Source organism: Pocillopora verrucosa, chromosome 4, assembly GCF_036669915.1.
Source record: "Pocillopora verrucosa isolate sample1 chromosome 4, ASM3666991v2, whole genome shotgun sequence".
NCBI lineage: Eukaryota > Metazoa > Cnidaria > Anthozoa > Scleractinia > Pocilloporidae > Pocillopora > Pocillopora verrucosa.
In genome coordinates, this window is record NC_089315.1 from 10,902,288 (window position 1) to 10,921,570 (window position 19,283).

General features: G+C 36.9%; 2 protein-coding genes across 2 annotated transcripts; both read left to right on the forward strand.

Moving 5' to 3' along the window:
* The first annotated feature begins 23 nt into the window (after positions 1–23).
* LOC131796361 (uncharacterized) lies at positions 24–8,052 on the forward strand. Its single transcript, XM_059113939.2, has 11 exons — positions 24–121; positions 351–445; positions 1,374–1,492; positions 2,048–2,187; positions 3,139–3,218; positions 4,054–4,102; positions 4,681–4,756; positions 5,005–5,077; positions 5,974–6,103; positions 6,364–6,489; positions 6,933–8,052. Exons 2-11 carry the CDS (start codon positions 360–362, stop codon positions 7,035–7,037), a joined length of 984 nt encoding a protein of 327 aa, XP_058969922.2. The 5' UTR covers positions 24–121; positions 351–359; the 3' UTR covers positions 7,038–8,052.
* A 3,143-nt stretch (positions 8,053–11,195) lies between these two features.
* On the forward strand, positions 11,196–12,368 carry LOC131796352 (uncharacterized). Its single transcript, XM_059113932.2, has 2 exons — positions 11,196–11,281; positions 11,804–12,368. The coding sequence occupies exons 1-2, from the start codon at positions 11,258–11,260 to the stop codon at positions 12,329–12,331; spliced, it is 552 nt and encodes a 183-aa protein (XP_058969915.1). The 5' UTR covers positions 11,196–11,257; the 3' UTR covers positions 12,332–12,368.
* The last annotated feature ends 6,915 nt before the right edge of the window (positions 12,369–19,283 follow it).

The window sequence follows — 19,283 nt, forward strand, 5'->3', positions numbered from 1 at the left end:
GAGTTGACTCTGGTCCCAGTCTCCTGCCGAGATCTTAGTCATCGTGTAGTGGTCGCGTAAAGTTATACATGTGTGTCGGTAGCTGTTGGTGACTTTTTTAATTCTTCGTCACGGAAACCTGGTGAGTTTTGATTTTCTAGCCGTTTCAGCGACCCAATCATTTATTGGTCGTATGAGTTACTCTCAAGAGGCAATGATTTTAATTAAAAAAAGCAGTTGTGATGATACATCAGTGATCGACTATATTCAAAATACCTGGTAAATAGAATGCCATCGATGCAGGGAATTCACCAGTTCTCTTGCCTAAATTAGTTTGTTGACGGCGACTTTTTCATTTTGCACCTTTTCAGTATGAAGAAATGTCAACAAACGTAGAGATAAAAGACGAAAGCTCCCTAAAAGGGGCGCTGCTGGATGTCAGGAGCGACCTTTCTTCAACAAACTGGTAGGAAGATATTTGTTAGACCTATCATTTACAGTACGCCAATCGTGCACTTTCTTGCCCAAATATAAACAATAATTTTAATTTTTAGCGTGTAGAGATCGTGGCTCGATTCTTGAATTTTTTTAGCTTGGTTGTGTATCATTTCTGGGTGCGACTGAAGCGAAACATTTGTGAAATTTCCGCCTGCTCTTTCCTTCATATTTAAATGACGTGAAATAGATTTCGTTGTAAGAAGAGTTGCGTTAGTTACAATATGTGCGTGACATAGTAGTCTCTGCCTCAAATCTTGATCCCAAAGCACATGTACTTTAACTGTTGCTTTTCTTCACTGTTATTACTTTGAAAACGACTTGCATACGGTTTGTGGTAGAGGGAAAAAACATTCAACCATCACACTGAAAATGAAATATAATTCATGAATTATGGGCACTAGTAACTTACATTTTAAGATTAAAGAGGCTACAAATGTAATTTCGAATGGATGAGAAGTCCTCGTGGATAATCAAACTGCACAATTGGAATTTGCATGTTTTGATACTGTTCTAAACAAATTGCTACAGGTACAGTGTAGTTCATGACTTTATTTATCTGGAAGAAGTCCTGTTTAGACTGATTTTAAACAATGAATGATGTTGAGATTTCTATACTGATCACTTCAATATTAATTACATCCTTGATACCGTACGAATAATGATTATTTAGATATAACTGTAAGCTGAATTGGTGATAATTTAAAACATCAGCTTAGCCCTTTTTTAGAGGACATTGCCCAAGACTTTCTACTTATCCAATTAATTGTAATTTACAAACCATGGTCTTGCGCTTTTTCCTGTTGTTCTTCAATCTCTTGGTTTCCAATTATTATTGCCTTTGCTCCCCAAATAATTGACCACTAGCTGTAACTGTTAAAATCCTTCTTTTCTTGAAGGATGTTGGCTGGCCATTGGGAAGGCAATCCTAATATTATCCACTTCAAAGCAAGTGGCAGTGGAGGTGCAAGTGAAATGATTGGGAAACTAGAAGATGGTGAAGTCATGTATGGCCTCGGTAAGTAGTGAATTGTTTTTGTTGAACACTTCAGTTACTTGTATCAGTTCATTAGAAACTTAAAAACTTCCAATGAATGAACAACACTTTACTCATTTTAAGCCCTTCAGACTGTGTTTTTGCCTCATGACATATTTGTGTACATACATGTGCAGCCTGTTACTTACTAATGGTACAATGGTTGTCTTAATTGAACTTTTATACTTCAAATTGTATCCAAAGTTTCTTTATAATGAGTCAGAGAAATTTTCAATTGACTATCAAAAACTTAAAACAAAGTAATCATATTGGTTATTTAGAGTAAAGAAAAATATCAGGAATAGCCAATGATAACTCGAATGTGGAAAATGCAAATAATCAATTGGTATTTAGATTAAGCTGAATTTCTGTCTGATTGGTTCTGAGAATTCTAGGAGTTTTTTAGATCTATCCTGAAGCAGTTAAATGCTGATTACTTTCAAAATTTAGTTTAAAAAATTCTGGGATAATCTATTTTAGAAGCTATTTAATGCTACTACAGTATGTCTTATATTTTACATTTTTACTTCCCTACAGTGCGGTTAGAAGAGTTGGTTGATAGCTATGTGGAGAAAACTGTTAAATTTGTATACATTCACTGGATTGGAGAAAGTGTTCCATTCACCAAAAAGGGCAAGTTTGGTGTAGTGCATGGTAGTGTTGAGGTTCACTTTCAGGTACATGAACAGTTTTAGGGGATATAAAGATGATATAATTGCAGCTCTGTGTATGATTAGCTCTGTTGCCTTATCTTATTTTTCTTTAAGAGATATTTATTAGTATGAGAAGGTAAATTGGTATCCACACAGGAACATGTACATGGAGTACAAGTATTGTTCTATTTATTATAGTGTGAAGAAGATTGAATGATCATTCAGATTGGTTCTAGCTTTTGACAGACTATTTTTGTATGGCAGCTTTATTTAGAGTAAAGTAATTAGTTGTTTACATGTACATGAAACTCTGTAGTATGAACACTTTGCCTAAAAGCATTGGGCTTGTGAATTCTGCAGCCTTGTTGATGTATCATTTTGTATGTGGACCGTGCCTTCAACATCTTGCCAGGATTTTATCTTTCTAGCTATGAATAGCCCTTACAAATTAGTATGTGTGCCATAAACATCTAGCCAGGATTTTAGCTTTCTGACTTTGAAAAGTTCTTACAAATTAGTATGTGTGCCTTAAACATCTAGCCAGGATTTTAGCTTTCTGACTTTAAAAAGTTCTTACAAATGCAATGAAATTATCAGTAACAGTACATGTCTTTTCATTGTGTAGGCTGAGTCATGTTTGTAAAACTGGTGAAACATTTTGGGTTTATTGATACTGTATGTAGTAATCATATGACAGAAATGATTACATCTGCAAAAAAAAAATCTAAAATTCACAACAAATCTCTAACACCAATCTTACTAGTACTTAGGATCCCTTTCTCAAGTTTGCAAGTGGCACACATACATTACATGTGGCTGTGCTATGTTGACAAGTCAATACTCAAAGCTAGCACACTGTATATCACTGCACCCTCTTCCATGTGACCTCATCTTTTTGCAAGTTTACATATGACTGTATATAGAAATGCCAAATGTTGATCTGTGTCCATTTTTCTTTCCTCTCTTTTTCAACAGCCCAGTCATTGTGTCATAGAAACTGGACAGAGAGCAGACTTGAGTGAGGAAGAGATGATGAACGTTATTTCAGAGACCAGGTGCTGCATCTATTTCACAGTGTGTATGATTATTATAAATTGTCAATACTTAAGAATAACCATATTGTGCCTTTATACTCGGTCTTTTTATTCACTACATGTGCTAATGAGATGCAAAATATCATATTGTGAATTAACAATGCAGTGCCCAATTTCTATCATTTGGCCCTATGAGATTAATTTTAGTTTTTGGACACCAAATGGATAAGGCATAATGTTTGGAAGTTATTTAGTAAGATGAGATAGGAAAAGAGATTTTCAGTGATAAATGAACATCCTATCCAAAATGAGTGTAATACTGGCCCATTTTTTGTGTTGTGGGGCAAACATTTCAAACAGTGGCTATCCTCACCCAGCAGGAGTAATTAAATGCATACTGGAAAAGGGCTTGAAAAACGTGGCAAAATGCTGGAGATTATTATTAATTGAGATAGACCAGTATCCCACCCTAAGACCACCAAAGGGGAGTAGACATGCTTCAGAAACAGTAGTTATGCAGGTTTAGACCTTTTGAACCAAGACATGCATAAAAACACAACCTTGGTGTATGAAACATGCAACACCTCACCCACATACATGTATATTACCTTGAACTTTAGCTAACTATTATTACCAGCATGAACACATATAACTTCCTCTTGCAATACTATTTATTTATAAAATTTTCAAATAATATTCTTTAACTGATGGTTGTTATGATATTAAAGCTACACAGTTAGATGACACCAGATTCTATTAACTTATTTCCAAATTTTAAATACAGCAGTCACAAGGGAAAACAACTCATCAGACCTTGACAATTAAAACTTGTTAATAATCCATATTTCATTAATAGTGGACGAACAAACAAAGTACTTGAAGCCTCAGCTGCTGCACAAAGACAAGTAAGTAAGATGGGTTTATTATAGAGTTCCATCTAATAAATGGAAATGGAACACTGCTGAACAAAACTGCTTGCTGTAAAAAAGTGTGGATGTGAGCTACCAATATTTCAGTTTCTCAGTTTCTATTGGAAAAGTAAATGCAGATATAATTATATTCTTGTAATCTTAAACAAATGTTCTACATTTTTTTGATATTCTGTAACCCACTTCATCTGTAAGTCAGCAGACATTTTTGAGAAATTTGCATATTGAAAAAATATCTGTTCATGAATATTGCCGCAAATAGTTGGCAGATAATGGGGGGAAGTGGAACATAGATACCGGTACTTGCTTTTCTGTTACTGATATATACAGATCTAATTTAAAGATGGCGTAGGAATGCCAGTTTGTTAAAGAGGTTACAGTGTAGCTGTTAAATTCATAATATTGGTAATTTAATGGCAAGTACATGTAACACCAAGATCGTCCACCTCAGATTCAACGAGACACTAACACTTCCACTTATCACTTTCAAACGAGGTTGTACGTTAGAGTCACTTATGTAGTTTGACGCAGACCTTGCTTTTCTTTTTAAACAGGATCGAGGTTTTACCAGTAGTAGTAATGTAATCAAAACAGGAAAGGCTCAAAATAGCTTTCAGACACCTGGTGCAGGTAATTGTTTTTAAGTTGAGGCTATGCTATTGTGTCACTTAAATAACATTTACTTTCGCTTTTCTAAGATACAACAGTGGAAGAAGTGAAAATGTCCTTTTATATTTTTATATTTCTCATTTGCCTGGGAAAACTCTGTACCCTCTCGTTTTTTCATTTATCTTCCCTCCTCTTTTTTTCTCCTTGTTTCTCCACTTTTCCTTTCCATTGTTTTTTTTTCTGTGCTTAACACTTGTGTTTTCTTTAAGTGGCTGTGAACATTGTTGGATCTTTGACTGAAGCGATAGTTGATGTACGAAGCGATGATACAGCAGTTAACTGGTAAAGTGTTGAATATCATAAATTCTTTCTTTTTACGTCATTAGTCAGAAATGGCCGAATAAAACGTTCTATTTCATAACTGATGAAACTTTTGTCTAGAGTTCCACTCTGTTTGTAAAACTCTCAATTACAAGTATAATGGTAGCTACAAAATAGTTGATACAGTCTAGGAATTACATTACTAATTTCTAAACTAACTGTACCTTTGACCGGTTTTTCCGGGAGCTCAGTTTTTCCCGAAGCAGAGCATGTAGAAGAGTAGCTGTGGTTGACACTGACAAATCAAGTTTTTAGTTAAGACCAAAGGCACTTCCGCTTACCAGTATAAGCATTCTATAACTTAATTTTACCTACCAAGGTTTCAAAATCTATATCCCTTCTACTTGTTTTGGCAAATACATTGAAGGGAGTGCATTGTTATCATGCCTTCACAGCACGTCGGAGGTCTCTTTTTTTTAACTTAAGGCGAATATCCGCTAGCTTTTTACAAGGTAACTCATTGCTTCATTGCCTACCCCAAGTCAAACATTTGGACTGGTGCTTCAAATGGTGATTAGAAGTTAAACTTGGGTCTAAAATTTTGTCTGCTTTTGAAGTCGTGTGTAAGCGAGCAACATTTGCGATAATGGCTGCCGTATATTTTTCTATGTTGTACAACTTTACATGTGGATCAATTGTTTTTATTAGGGCGTACGTTTTAAGGGGTTTTACCTTAGCGTGACACAAAACTGAAGGAAAACGTATCCAATTAAAACTGTCTGCAAAGCTACAAAAACTAAACAAAAAATTGTTGGCTCACCTTCGGTCAGCTTAATCGTGCTTTGATTAACTGGACAGTAAATGGCTTTTTCGTTTGATCTCTCTTCGCTATTTTATATGTCCCTTTTTCTGAACAGGTGTGTTGGTTCTTATGAAGAAAAAAATCCCAAGAAACCCATAGTTTTGAGTGGTAAAGGCACGGACGGGTTGGGAGGCATCCTTCCGTTGTTGGAAAGCGATGTTGTGGCCTATGCTCTGCTTAGAGTGGTGAGTAAAAGTTTAAACCGTTTACCATTGCTGGAAGTCCTTGACCGCCACAAGACGTAGTTTATGTATTAAATTGTCACTTGATGTACTCATCTCATATGTCTCGAGGCCTACTTTTCTGTCACCAGTAGGATATGACAATTTTTAGAAGAATTTGATCATCACCAACCTTTTTTCACCGTCTCTGGACGATTTGGCTCATCGCCTGATGATCTTGACCCTTTTGCTGATGTTTTACTGAGATTTCATTTGTCCTGCAGATGGATGTTGTTGACGAAATAAGCACCGTCAAATTTGTGTTTATTACGTGGGTTGGTGAAGGCGTCAAGCCAATGACTAAAGGAAAAATCAGTACACACAAATCTACTGTGGAGAAGGCATTCCATGTATCCTTTGTCACTAATGGTGCGTTTGCCTTCGCTACCGCACATTCAAATCGTAATCTTCCTTCTTAAACAAATTAAATGAAAGTAAACAAGAAGAAAAACAAAACAAAACAAAAAAGAAACCTAAACGTGTTTACATCCTTGACATCTCTCAAATCCGATCACAGAATGATTTGTTGTGAATGTAATGATATCATTGCCAAAAATATGTACATAAAGAACAACTGTAACCTTCTGAAAAAATCATCATGTCATCTGAATTTTGGTGGCAGAGAGAATGTAAACAAATGATCTGAAACCATTGTTGAAAAAAAAACCTCTATTTCGTTCCTGATCCCTTTATACGAAAGGTAATTGTGCGTAACGAATAATTTTTTTTTTGGCGTGATATCAGCCACAGTGCTTGCATATCATTTAAATTTCCTTGACTATATTCGTTTCAGCCTGCACACGTGACCATTTACGCAACAACATTAGAAGACTTGTCAGAAAAGGATATCATGTCCAAGGTTCAAAACGCAAGCGGCTCAAAGTCTCATGTTATGTAGTATTATTAATTATAGCGTCAATACCGAATTTCACGACTGTTGGTTCAGATAAGCAATTATTAACTTTGAGTGAATGAAATTAGAAAGATATAGTACAAGTACATCGTAGACTTGAACTCTTATTATGGTACAAGGGAGGGTGGGAGAGGAGGCTAGGGTTATGTGCTCTCTTTTTTGGGAGTTATGCTGAGTTTTAGTACTAAAAGAATGACTTACTTTAAATGGGCAGAGATACTAGCGTTTTTATTATTTCGGGATTTTACTCAAAATTGTAATTTTCCAAAATGTGTGAGCATGAGATTTCTGGGTTGTATCTACCTCCTTTTTAACCATGTGTTGCACTTTGAAACTATTGACATTTTCTTTACTATAGAAAATTAACATTAACAAATTTTCTGGGCGGTATTCTGGCATTTCCGAGACTTATGATTGCTACAACATTAACCAAGAGATCAGCTTAAAAACATATTTTATCATCTTATGTGTTGTTGTTGGTATCTATTGCTTAGAATGCTGAGTTTTCCCCTCCCCCATCCCCCCATTCCCCATTCTTTTTTCTTTTGTTTCCCCCCCCCCCCACTCCTCCTTCTTGTCCGTTTTAATGCAAAAACAAATTATGAGCTGAAGATGACACAGATGTGTGTTGATTGCCATCTAAAAATACATAAGGTAGTGATACAATAATGTAGTAAAATGGTAAAATACTTAATAGTTTGAGTTTATAGTGAACTGAGTGGGACACAAAAAATGAGCAGGTGCAAGAAGAGAATTGAACCAACCAGTAACATGGCAATAGTAAGAGTAACATGGCAATAGTCGTCCAAATCGATCTTGCCTTTTTAATATTATTCATTTTAACGGTTGTTTGTCGAATAAGAAATTCTTGTCGTAATTTTTCTAATGTGGAAATTACCGATGTGTGATGTTTAGGAGGATTATACGAATTAAATATTTAGGATCACTTCTTGCAGGTTTAAATTCTTTTTAATTAATATCAATTTCACTTTTGTTTCTATGAATTTTCCACGCTGATCCGTCAATCGGATGATAAGTCTTTGTTTTCCCAGCTAAAATTTTAAATTAACTGTTAAGGGTAATCTTCCTCAGAACAAGAGAGAACATGGCTTGACTCTTACGCGCGTAAATTTGAAGTCAATCGACCAATCATACTGGCCGACCCCACTGCCTTCCTGCCCCATTACCTCCGGGAGCGTACTCGTAGGCTTCACAGAGGGTGTCATCTGATACCCCGTCAACGTCTCAGACGTAGACGATGACGCGTATGGGTCGTGGCATTAAACGCGTAAACTTCTTTTTACGGCTCGTCCTCTCTTCCGCATGGAGAACGCTCTTTCAAGTAAATGAATTCCAAGAGTGGAGAGAGAACATTTTCAAAGTGAAGCTTTCCGCAAATGTTAACGTCGCAGGTTTTATATGATGGAATTTAGGGTTTCCAGCAACTGAGCCCGTAGTATTCATAGGACTTCTACGCCTGAGAAAGAGGTCAACCGAAGAGAAAACACCGTGGGAAAGGTTGCTAAAAGGCGACAGATTCGAAAGTGTACGCATGTTCAGATACCGATCTTGGCAAGGTTCCATTCTATGACGTAAAGTTTTGCGACAAAGAAAATTGGGATCTTTGGAGTAAGATTTATTGCATTTCCTTCGGTGGAATTTCCTAAGATTTGCTGGATTGTCATATTTGTCAAATGAAAACTTCGTGAGATCTAACCAAATTTAAGACAGGAAGAAAACACAAAATTGCATTTAGCGAGGAAACTACCTTTGTAATCCTATTTATTTGGCTTGTAAATGATCGGCGGGACAAATTTCACAAATTGTGAAAACTTTGAGAGATTTCACGAAAGCAAATTGAAGAAAATCAAAAGCAAAGCCAAATTACCACTGGCGAGCGCCTCCTTTCGTGGCACCTTAGCTTAACAACTTAACAACGGAAATCATTTGGTTAATATTTACTACAGGAAACGACTGTCCGAACCTTGCTCATCGCCTTTTGATGGCTTTAAGAGACCTTGGAAAGCCAAAACATAAAAATTTTCAAGAAAAACACAACTTTGGCGCGTGCGCCAACATTGAGCAAAAACGCTGCGGAGCCTTCTTTTCAAGGATTAACACGGATGAAGGCGAACCCTCGATCGTTAGTGCAGAACTGCTCTTTGCTATGGATGTACAATCTTAGGTCTTAGGTTTCCCATCCTAAATACTGCTACACTATTTCCAATAGCTATCAGAATTAGTCGTAGTTTTCCGAAGGAATGACCACCGAAGTATACTCCATACGTGTTAAACCCTTACGTGTCGAAACTATTCCAAGTTCAGTAGGGATGCCACCAGTTCAATACCATACTGCATGTATTATCATTTTCAGCAGAAAGGGCTGAAATCCCACTGAAAAAAGGAACTTGATTTTCATGATATTCTCATTAAAAATCATTTTCGATATGCTTCCATCATGACAAATCAATTCGTCATTTCAGTTCCGCAACATTTTTCATGATCTAACGTCATTGTTCTTCCGTTAAAAATAAAAAGGAAAGAAGAGAAAGAATTGACTTGGAAATTTTCCATGATTATCATGGTGACATTTCATATTTCCTTAGGCTAGTCTAAACTTCAAATTAAGGAAGTTATTGATTGTACTAAGGCTCTTGGCAGTTACGCACGAGTAGTCTTGCTGTTGCTCAACACCTCGGTACTAAATAAAGGCAGAAGCGGAAGTCTTCGTAATTTCCATTTTTAAAGCTTTAAATTGCAGGAAGGGAATTTTTTCTACGAAGCTTAAGGATCATCTTGTAAAGCATATATTTTTCGCTTTAAATGTTTGATAGCGGAATCAATATAAATGAGAGATTAATACGGTTCAAGACCTCCACCCGATTTTCATATTTGTTCCGCAACATACTTATCATATTACATAGTCCAAAACATGCTGTAGAAAGAAATGAAAGTTTGGTTTTGAACAAATGGTTGACCAACGAAAAAGAGGAAGCTTCTAGTTTCGTTCTGCCAGCCCTGCCACATAGAAATCTACTGCTTAATGCCATTTTTATCGTATATTGCCATGGTATTGTATATTGTATATTATTCATAACGAGTTACCGCAGAAAACCTAACGAATTATCGAAAATTAACTCGATTAAAAAGCCGCTCAACAGTAAACTTATTCGCAAGACGATATGAATATATAAAATTAAAATACTTTTTGTTATCATCTTTAAAAGGAAAATAGGATAGAATCATGAGTGAACAAACTTACGTAACGTAACTGAAAACGGTTGAATATTCCGCGTAACGGTTTGTGGTTTTTGTTTATAAGACTTTCGCCCACGCCTACCCTCTACACGGTCCGCTGAGGATGCTCAGTGCAACATTGATAATGACCACGTGAGAAACTCGTTTAGAGGAAGTGTTATATGGAGCGGAAGCCAACAACACCCAACTCTCCTCTAATGAATATGTCAATTGGGAGACAGGTAGAAAGGAAAGGGAAAGTATCAAAAGTTCATCAAAAGTAAATAACAGATAGAAGCAGTCAGATGAGCCTTGAAAATCGCTAAATGTAGAATGCACTGATCCAGCTTTTAGCTATTTTGTTAAGATCGAAAGTATCTCTTTCAGACTGATATCACCTGATCAAAACTTATTTTTGCTGTTTGGTTTGATTTCCGTATATAACTGCTTTGTTTCACGAGATGACGTCAGTGAAGGAGTTGAAACACTTGAAGGTCTTACGCAGATTCCATAACTTTCATTAACTAGGCAAAACTTGCGCCAACAGGTGCAAACGGGAAAATATAAAAAAATTTTCCTTTAGAAACGTGATGCGCATAAATTCTTTATGAGGCTGCAATAAAGAGATTTTAAAATAGACAAGGAAGCAACATGGTTTCCATTCAATTCGATACACTAAATTGCCTCGAGACTCTAGCGCCAATTATTCAATCCGCATTCTCCCAGAATGGAGGAAGAAGGATTCTCCTACCGGCTTTAAACAATTCTTTTTCGTTAAACGAAACTCCTAAAATGGACGAGCGGTGTAATTCCCTAAAATATATTTTTAGTCACGGGAGCCATGTCCACTTTTGTGTCAGCTATAAAAGTTGGTGCGGACGATTCCAAAACTTCAGAACTTTAAAGTGAGCACATAACAGTGAGTGCCTTGGAGAACGCTTGGAACGATTTCATATTCATTAATCGCTATGATGATTTGCTTGAAGTCAAAGGTAAGTAGCTATTTTCTGGTTGGGGGCATCGTGACTCATCGACGATTCATTTCTGAATTTTTTTCTTCATCTCCAACTCAAAAAAGACAAAAAAAGGCAAAAAGAAATCTCCCCTTCATTTCTCCCCCTCTCATTCGTTGATCTATTGAAAATTGTTCAGTGTCACTACTCTAACAGTCGGTTCTAGTCTCTTAAACTGCTCTGCATTTAGTACTTGACCCTTAGTTCCCGAAGTGAACACCGTAGTTTTCAATTGAGCGTTGAAAGATACTCAATTGGTCTAAACAACTTGCACCACCAAGTCCTAGGAGGAGGAAACTTGAGGGAGATTAGTTCCCTCGATTTAGATCTCTCAACCGAAAAAGGAAACCAACACTTACTTGAGTTTCTTGTACATACGAGGAGGCAATTAAATTCAAATTGTATGCCTCAGGGCCAACTTTCCCGGCTGATTCCTGTAATGTAAACATACCTAAACATCAGAACAAGTAATCAAGTCTAGGCTTTTTATTCGCCTTCCAGGACGTCGTCTATACAACCACGGCTATTCTGTTAGTGCTTTTCGCTGTTTATGAATTTGCTGAAAGCAAACCAACATTTCCAGCCAAGGAAATTGAGGATTTAGATCTCTTAGCCGGGGACATGGCAACGGCAATGGCAAGTGATTCTGCAGAGTACAGTGGGGACGAAAATGTACCGCTTTACGAGAAGAAGCGAGTCGGACTAGACACTGAGAGGAACAAACCGACTATTCCTGCTGATGACGACATCATGACCTTGATATCTTCTCTTCCAGAAGATAAAGCGGAGGATGGCGCACTTGTAGGCGTGGGAAAAAGAACCAGACGAGATACAGCGAAAAACAGCTGTGTACAAGAAATCATATACAAGATAATCGACAATAAAGCTGTAAAAACGGTGGTTTGCGTGGACGGCTGCGATGAGATCAGAGGGATTTACTATCCTCAGCACAGAGACGAGCCCCAGATACTTACAGTAGATTGCAAAAAGAAGGAAAAAGATACTGTAAATAAGGTTTTTAGCCAGTAGCTGTAATTAGAAATGATGAAATCATTGCCAGAGTGGAAATTCGTTTATTTAATAAATTTTATTAGTAGTTCAACCTTGAACAAAACGATGTAAGCCAGCTATGTTGGAAACTATTTATTTATAAAGTTATTTTGATGTATGTGTGATCTGTTAATAAAGTCTTAACAACTTATTAAATTCTCTTACCAATTTTAAACGAGTTGTATAGAGCAACAGACAAAAGCGTTATTCAAGATCAGAAAGAAGAGGCCAAACGTAACTCATGTTGGTGATTGTTCAATTATCCAATGGAATATTTTCTGTTTATATAGAAAAAAAAGTTGCACTCCCGTTTTAAAAAGTTGGGACATTATTTCAGATCAACATCAACGCCTTTGATAAGTGTTTACTACGCATTTGTATATCCTTACCTAACACACAGCTACATATTGTGGGGTAGTAGTTGCGAAACTCCATTGTCTCAGTCGGTAAAGCTACAAACCAAAGCTGTAAGAATCATCAACAATGTCTCCCCATTATGTAAAAAAACCGGCCAAATTAAGCTTCTTGATATTAATAAGTTAAGTACGTGTCAACTATTTTACGATCATATTGTAGATAAAAAATCATCTAATTTAGCACTGTCTTTTGTATCAGAGAACCATGATTATGCTACTAAAAGTACGTCTTAGTAGCGCTAGAACCCCAGACCCTTCAAGATAAATAAAAGGAGATTCTGTCCAATAGTTATTGGATGCTACTATTGGATTGATATTCCTATATCAATGCGGAGGAAGCCCACTAGAAAACTTTTTAAAAGAGCGATATTTTTATGTGATACTTTTCTCAGTATTAATCAATGTCTTCCTTTGACAATGTCAATTTATGTATTTATTGTTTCTTATACCCTCTATTATATTTGTATTGCTTTTATTTCACTATATGATATAATGTGATTTAACGTAATGGGCATCCAATTAGCTCGCTATATTATGCCCCTCCCCATTGTTTTTTGTTTGTAATTATTCAAAATGTTTTAGTTGTTAAAATGGAGGAAATTAAAAAAAAAAAATCCAAAAAAAAACCCCTTTGATGTTCTTTCGCCCCTCTCCTCCTTCCAATATTCTTTGTTGCCAATGTGTCTGAGCCAACTTGCAGCCGACAATTAAACAACGAGAGTATGGGAGGCGGTTAGCTAATGTACCAACAAACGTGTCTGGAGCACAGCTGTTTTATGAATATATGTTTTGTGCTACTGCTTGTCAGATTATGAATTGTTAGCTAATAAGACAATATGATGTTAGGTGACCATTGCTGACAAGTCATTTCGTTTAACTGGGTTGTCTTGTTTTATCCTGTACTTTCCAACACTCCAAACATGAGCCCCTGAAATATGAAATACGACTTGAATACAATGAAGATACGGAAAATTTTATCACACATGGTTGCATGAAATGAATCGTTGTAAAAGGCTACATGTGATATTAAAACTACAAAATAAAGTTAAGATCTCTTGTAAAATTGGTCAAATAAAAGCAGGCACTGCAGCTCAATTAGAACGTCTCCCAGCCGCCAGTAATGTTGACACGCCCAGAGGACAAGGAAAAAGTATTGCTGGCCTGCAAAGAAAAGGCGAAACTCGAGTTTAGGAAGAAATGAATCAAATAAAAAAAGTGCACCCCAACAACCTTGGCAACCAGATTTTGAAAAACCGCTTACACTGTAGATGCTAAGACAGGGGAGTTATCTCAATAAAAAGCCACAATTAAAGCAAAAAAAGTTGGAAATTTTTGTGAATGGACGGTGGAGGACCCACTGTTAAGTTACCTTATTGAAAAATATAGAATAAATCCCACCAGTTCACCTCACGTGAAGTTAGTCGTATTCCGCAAAAACCTCTATGGTTTCTTAAGATTGCTGCCCCCGTACTTCAAATATGAGAAATTCGCCCTGAAAATACTCTCTAAAGCAACCATGCGCGCTGAAATTTGCAGCATATGTCAAGTTAAACAATGTAATAATACACTGAATAATTAATTACGTGACATATGTTGTCGCGAATTCTGCCTACTATGAATGTCTGTATGAATTAGAGGGAAAGCAAACTTCCATTTTCCTTAGCTCTTCTCTTAAATGAAAATAACAAGTATTGTCTAATTGCGCTTTTGAAACTAAAAAGCGTCTAAGGGCGGCATCCTTAGCAGTTGCAATTAATCTTCGCGAGTTTCAAGAGTTTGAGCCTTTTTTTTCCTTTCCTGGAAATATGCGAGGTTATGCTCTGTAAAAGACAATAAATTGATGAGAAAACGAAACCAAACATATGTGGAAAGCGCCCTACCAGCGAAAGTACCACAAGATCCGTTTACCTCAAAGGTATGGTCAATGACCATTTGGTCATTGATATGGTCATTTGAGTCCACTCTGCTACAAACTCAAATGAGTTCCACGAGAGGTACTGAGAACCACTCATAATTAAATTGACGGGCAAATCAAATAGACACAAGCTGCACAAATAGTACTAAATATCTCATCTTCTCCCTAGAATTAAGATTTTAACCCCTTGAATATGCTGTAATGCTCTGAAGAGATCAGAATTAGTTTAAGAGATGATATTTCTGGGAAAGCAGTAGATGAAAATATAGCGATGAGAGAAATGAAGAAACAAGTGAAGAAACAAAAACAATATGGTCGAAGGAGAAGCATTCCAAACTGAAGTCCCACTGCTGAGCCATCGGAAACTAATGGACGGCTAAAGACTCTCGCGGATAGTAGTTTGCAGGTATAATGATAAGAAAATCAGGTAAATTTTACTTTGATGATACTCCTTCCGAGGCAAAATTAATTACATGAGTGTTGTCGATTCCTTCTGAGGAAGGGGAAACTCTTGAAACGTGAGCTTTAGAATCTCTTTTGAACGGTGCGTTTAGCTCATGCGATCAAAACTGGTTTGCGATCGATAAAGCCGGTCAACTTGTTTTGACGAATCTGCAAGCGGTCGCAGGATACTTCATGGTGTCCAGTGTCCCTGGGTAATTCTAGCGCCTCATAGCGCATGCGTCGATTAAAACTGGAATTCTTAATAAATTACACACTTTGTCCGTGTTGAAGTCGTAATGAGTTCACTCCTCCAACGCGGCAACTGCAGTTTCCACAGTATCCTCTTTAAGCATATCAGAGGTATCGACATGGTCACTTTTTGATTCAGTTGACTCTCGTAAACAACAAAAAATACAGGAATGCTTGTCTAAACAAATACCCTTTAAGTCACTTAATCAGGTCGCTTGACATCTGGTTTTCACGACATGACTTCATGCTTGATTATAAAGGAAATTCAAACATCAAGTTTTTTTCTGATTTTTCTCCTTGAAACTCAGAAGGTAGAAGACAGTTTCATAATCAACTGTTTCAATTATCTACCATTGCAGAAAAAGAGGTTCTTTTCTAAAAACTTAGATTAGCTTACCTCCCACCAATCAAAGTTTGAAAATTTTGACTTCCTTAGGGAGAGTCAAAGCTTAATTTGATAAAACCCGATGTCTTTCTCTCGCACAAATAATATGCATGGTAACATTTTCTGGTCTCAATTGTTTTCCTCACCTTTATCTTCCTTAAGAGTAACAACAGTATAAATGGTAATTGAAAACCTACAAACCTTTTTGAAATCTGGAGAAAGGTCTTAAATTATTGTTTTTACCGTATAAAAATTGACTCTTGATAATGAAGTTGTTACACACTTATTTAACTAAATGGAGATTGCGGTTGAAAGAGAAGTGGTGGGGAGATAGAGAGAGATGAGAGAGGAGGGGGAGGGGGTAGGCTGATGGAGGCAGTCATGGTTGCAAGTACAGGAAGCAAGAATCATATCATACTGAAATGAGAGTATCCTATTTGCTAGAGGCGATAGATCAAGGAAGGCCTGTTATTTTAATGTGTCTCATGTAGTTTATTACAATCCAAGGGGCTGTAAACTATTTTTATGGTTAGATACTTAAACTTCTTTAATTATTCTTGTCAGTTGGCTAGATAATTAGTATATCTATCTATCTATCTATCTATCTAACCCCATCGCTCATCCTGGGGCATAGGCCGTCAACAACGGTCTGTCAGAGATCTCTATTCTGGGCCATCCTTTCTAATTGGCTCCATGAGTGGCCGTTCTTTCTGGTGTCAACCTCGTGGTTACGACGCCAAGTGTTCCTTGGTCATCCTCTCTTTCTCTTACCCTGGGGATTCCAGCAGAGGGCCTGTCTTGTGACCCTTGATGTTGGTTTGCAAAGGGTGCGCCCCATCCATCCCCATCCTCGTCTTCTGATTTCATCTTCTGGTGGTATTTGGTTGGTCTCCCTCCAGAGGTCTGTATTGCTGATGGCGACTGACCAACGGATCCGCTGGCCAGAATCAATTTATACAGATACATTATTCACAGTATGAAAGGTCTCGAGGATTACAATCTTCAAAAAATTACCCTTAGAAAAATCAAGTCTGTTCGAATTCACGATCAAAGATAAGAGAAAAAATTACCAGTCACTAAAGTAGGAAAGAAAGCTTGCAGAACTCGAAATCGGTCACTCCGCCATTTTCCTAGTAAAAAGTACCGCATGGAATTTTGGGAAGCAAATTGTCACCAACCCTGGGGGAGGGTAAGGAATAGGAAAGAGTCAAACCATTGTTGAAAAATTGATAGCAGGCTCTTTGAAGAATCTACTATGTACATGATAACAGCCTGTAGCTCAAAGCAAGCACACGGAATCGTAGGGAAACCGAGCTGTCCAAAATCAGACGGAATCGTACAAAATCTAACAACCGTCAGAAATCGCTCGGAATCGTTAGAAAACAGACAGAAAGGTCCTAAATCAAGTGAAATCGTCTAAAATCAGACGAAGCAGTTTGAAAATGTAGGTACACATACTACTCGGATATAACTTTTCAAAATTAAAGGGAAACATCCTTAATCGACGAATAACATTGGAAACTGACAAGCTTTGTTTAGTCGGGAATCAACCGTCGAAATGACGCCTTCATCCTATGTGGTTTTCAATGTCTAATCTTTATATTTCCTTGCCGATAGGGAGCCCATCGATGAGTCACCATTGAAAATTTCTTGATAACGCTTTGATTCGAAAAGGAAATGAAGGAACGAAAAACAAAAGAGATGGGATGAATTCGAATCCCGTTTTCTTTTAATCTACTGGGAAGAAAAAACACACGCACAATTAGCTTGCTATCTTCAATAAAAAATAAATTAACTTTGATGTGAAATTAAAATTCGGTTTCAACAGCTCGAAAAAGAGACAAGAAAAGGTGATAACTAGAAATTTAGATGAAAGGTAAATGTTCCACCTAATTGAAAAACCGGTTCACCCAAAGGTGCTCAGGTTACATGGAGTTCTTAGTTTGTAATTCCCTATTTCACGCCATTGAATCGCAAAAGGTAGAAAATGACCGGTCTTTATGATTATCATTTTCATAAACGTATATTACTCAGTCGACCATTTGTATTATAATTGCCCGTGTCATCGTAATCGTAACCATCGTATAAACACACTTTTCTTATGAACTTGCGCGTAGGCATGAGCTTTAAAATTAAAAGAAAAAAATTTTTTTTGAGATTATTCGCAAACTCATCTGTCATTATTGTATCCAGATAGAATCGGGACACGAACCTCTCGCCGAAGACAGGTTTCGCTGTTATCTTTCGCTCGTTTGCGCAATTTCTGTGTCAGTACTAAACAAAGGTATTTGCATAAATTTAATGAGCTGTTTGCTGCCGGTGTTTCAAAGTTCTTTTTCGACCTTTGTTGTTTAAAGTGTAATTTATAAGCTTAACCTGATTAAATTCCTGTTTTTTTTTATGAATTGGCACGCGTAATTTTATTGTGCCGATAGTAACTTCTATCTCGTATTTTCTTTTATCATTCATCTGTGAATTAAGTGACGCGTTTCCTAGGTGGGCGTGTCAATTAGGCAATATTAGGAGCGCCGTTAGTTTCACCATTAGTCTTTAAACCTACACTTAAGTCAGTTTTTCTTTCGTCGGGTGTTGCTATTGGAGGTTCAATTGTTCTGCCGCCAAGAATGAAAGCGCTGCACTAATGCGAAACTTATTGTAGCTTATATCATTTGTTTCAGGTATAAACGTTTTGTTATTGATTATTTTTATGTGATACCCATCCTACGAAATAAGGGAAGTAGATGAGAAGGCAGGTGACAGGATGCTATTAGTAAGTTGATAGTGGAACAAAAACTCGAAATAGAAATTTGTTCAATTTGAATTGCATGGTAAGATGTTAAACAGCTGCCTTAGCTGACACGTAGATTTTGATGCCGATTTGGGTTTAAATTCCCTCTTTAAAGTTCCTCCTTGGTAAAAAGGTAAAATTTTTAGAGTTAAAAATAGACACATATTCAAAAGCATGATCGCACTAGCTTGACATATGTATGTCCCGTTGTTTACGGAGATATCTTGTAAAAAAAATTACTACTAAAAGGCATTCAAACAGCTGATCCCTATCTGGGAGGCTCTCAAGCGCTCTAAAGGTTTTTTTGTTTTGTTGTTTTTTTTAATAAAAGTTATTGTTTCTTCATATCTTATTGCTTTATATATCGTCCTCCATCCTTCCTAACCGTGAAATTCAACGCTGTATGACTGCTTTATATACATCCGGTCTCATTAACTTGACGTAACATCAAGAATCATGAAGGCATGTTACCTCAACTTTGACCAAATCGACAAATTACAGCAATGATTACGAATTCACAATTATCAAGCGAGCCACAGAAGCTAACTAACGAGTAATAATCGATTACTCGTAAATTCGAGGGACTTCGGTTTCCACAGCTCATGATGAACGACACTGCGGGCAGAAATGTAAGTTATTATTTTTCAGCATTGGTATTCCAAGAAGAAGAAGACGACAGGCAAAAAAACGAAAAAAAACAAACAAACAAACAAACAAACAAACAAATAAAACAA

Bases quoted from the DNA above. Each gene is read 5' to 3' on its own strand.
- LOC131796361 (XM_059113939.2), top strand. From the start codon at position 360: ATGTCAACAAACGTAGAGATAAAAGACGAAAGCTCCCTAAAAGGGGCG. The intron at 4,103-4,680 runs GTAAGTAAGATG...CTTTTTAAACAG, and splicing joins CAGCTGCTGCACAAAGACAA to GATCGAGGTTTTACCAGTAG. The intron at 6,490-6,932 runs GTATCCTTTGTC...TATTCGTTTCAG, and splicing joins CTGTGGAGAAGGCATTCCAT to CCTGCACACGTGACCATTTA.
- LOC131796352 (XM_059113932.2), top strand. From the start codon at position 11,258: ATGATGATTTGCTTGAAGTCAAAG. The intron at 11,282-11,803 runs GTAAGTAGCTAT...TTCGCCTTCCAG, and splicing joins TGATTTGCTTGAAGTCAAAG to GACGTCGTCTATACAACCAC.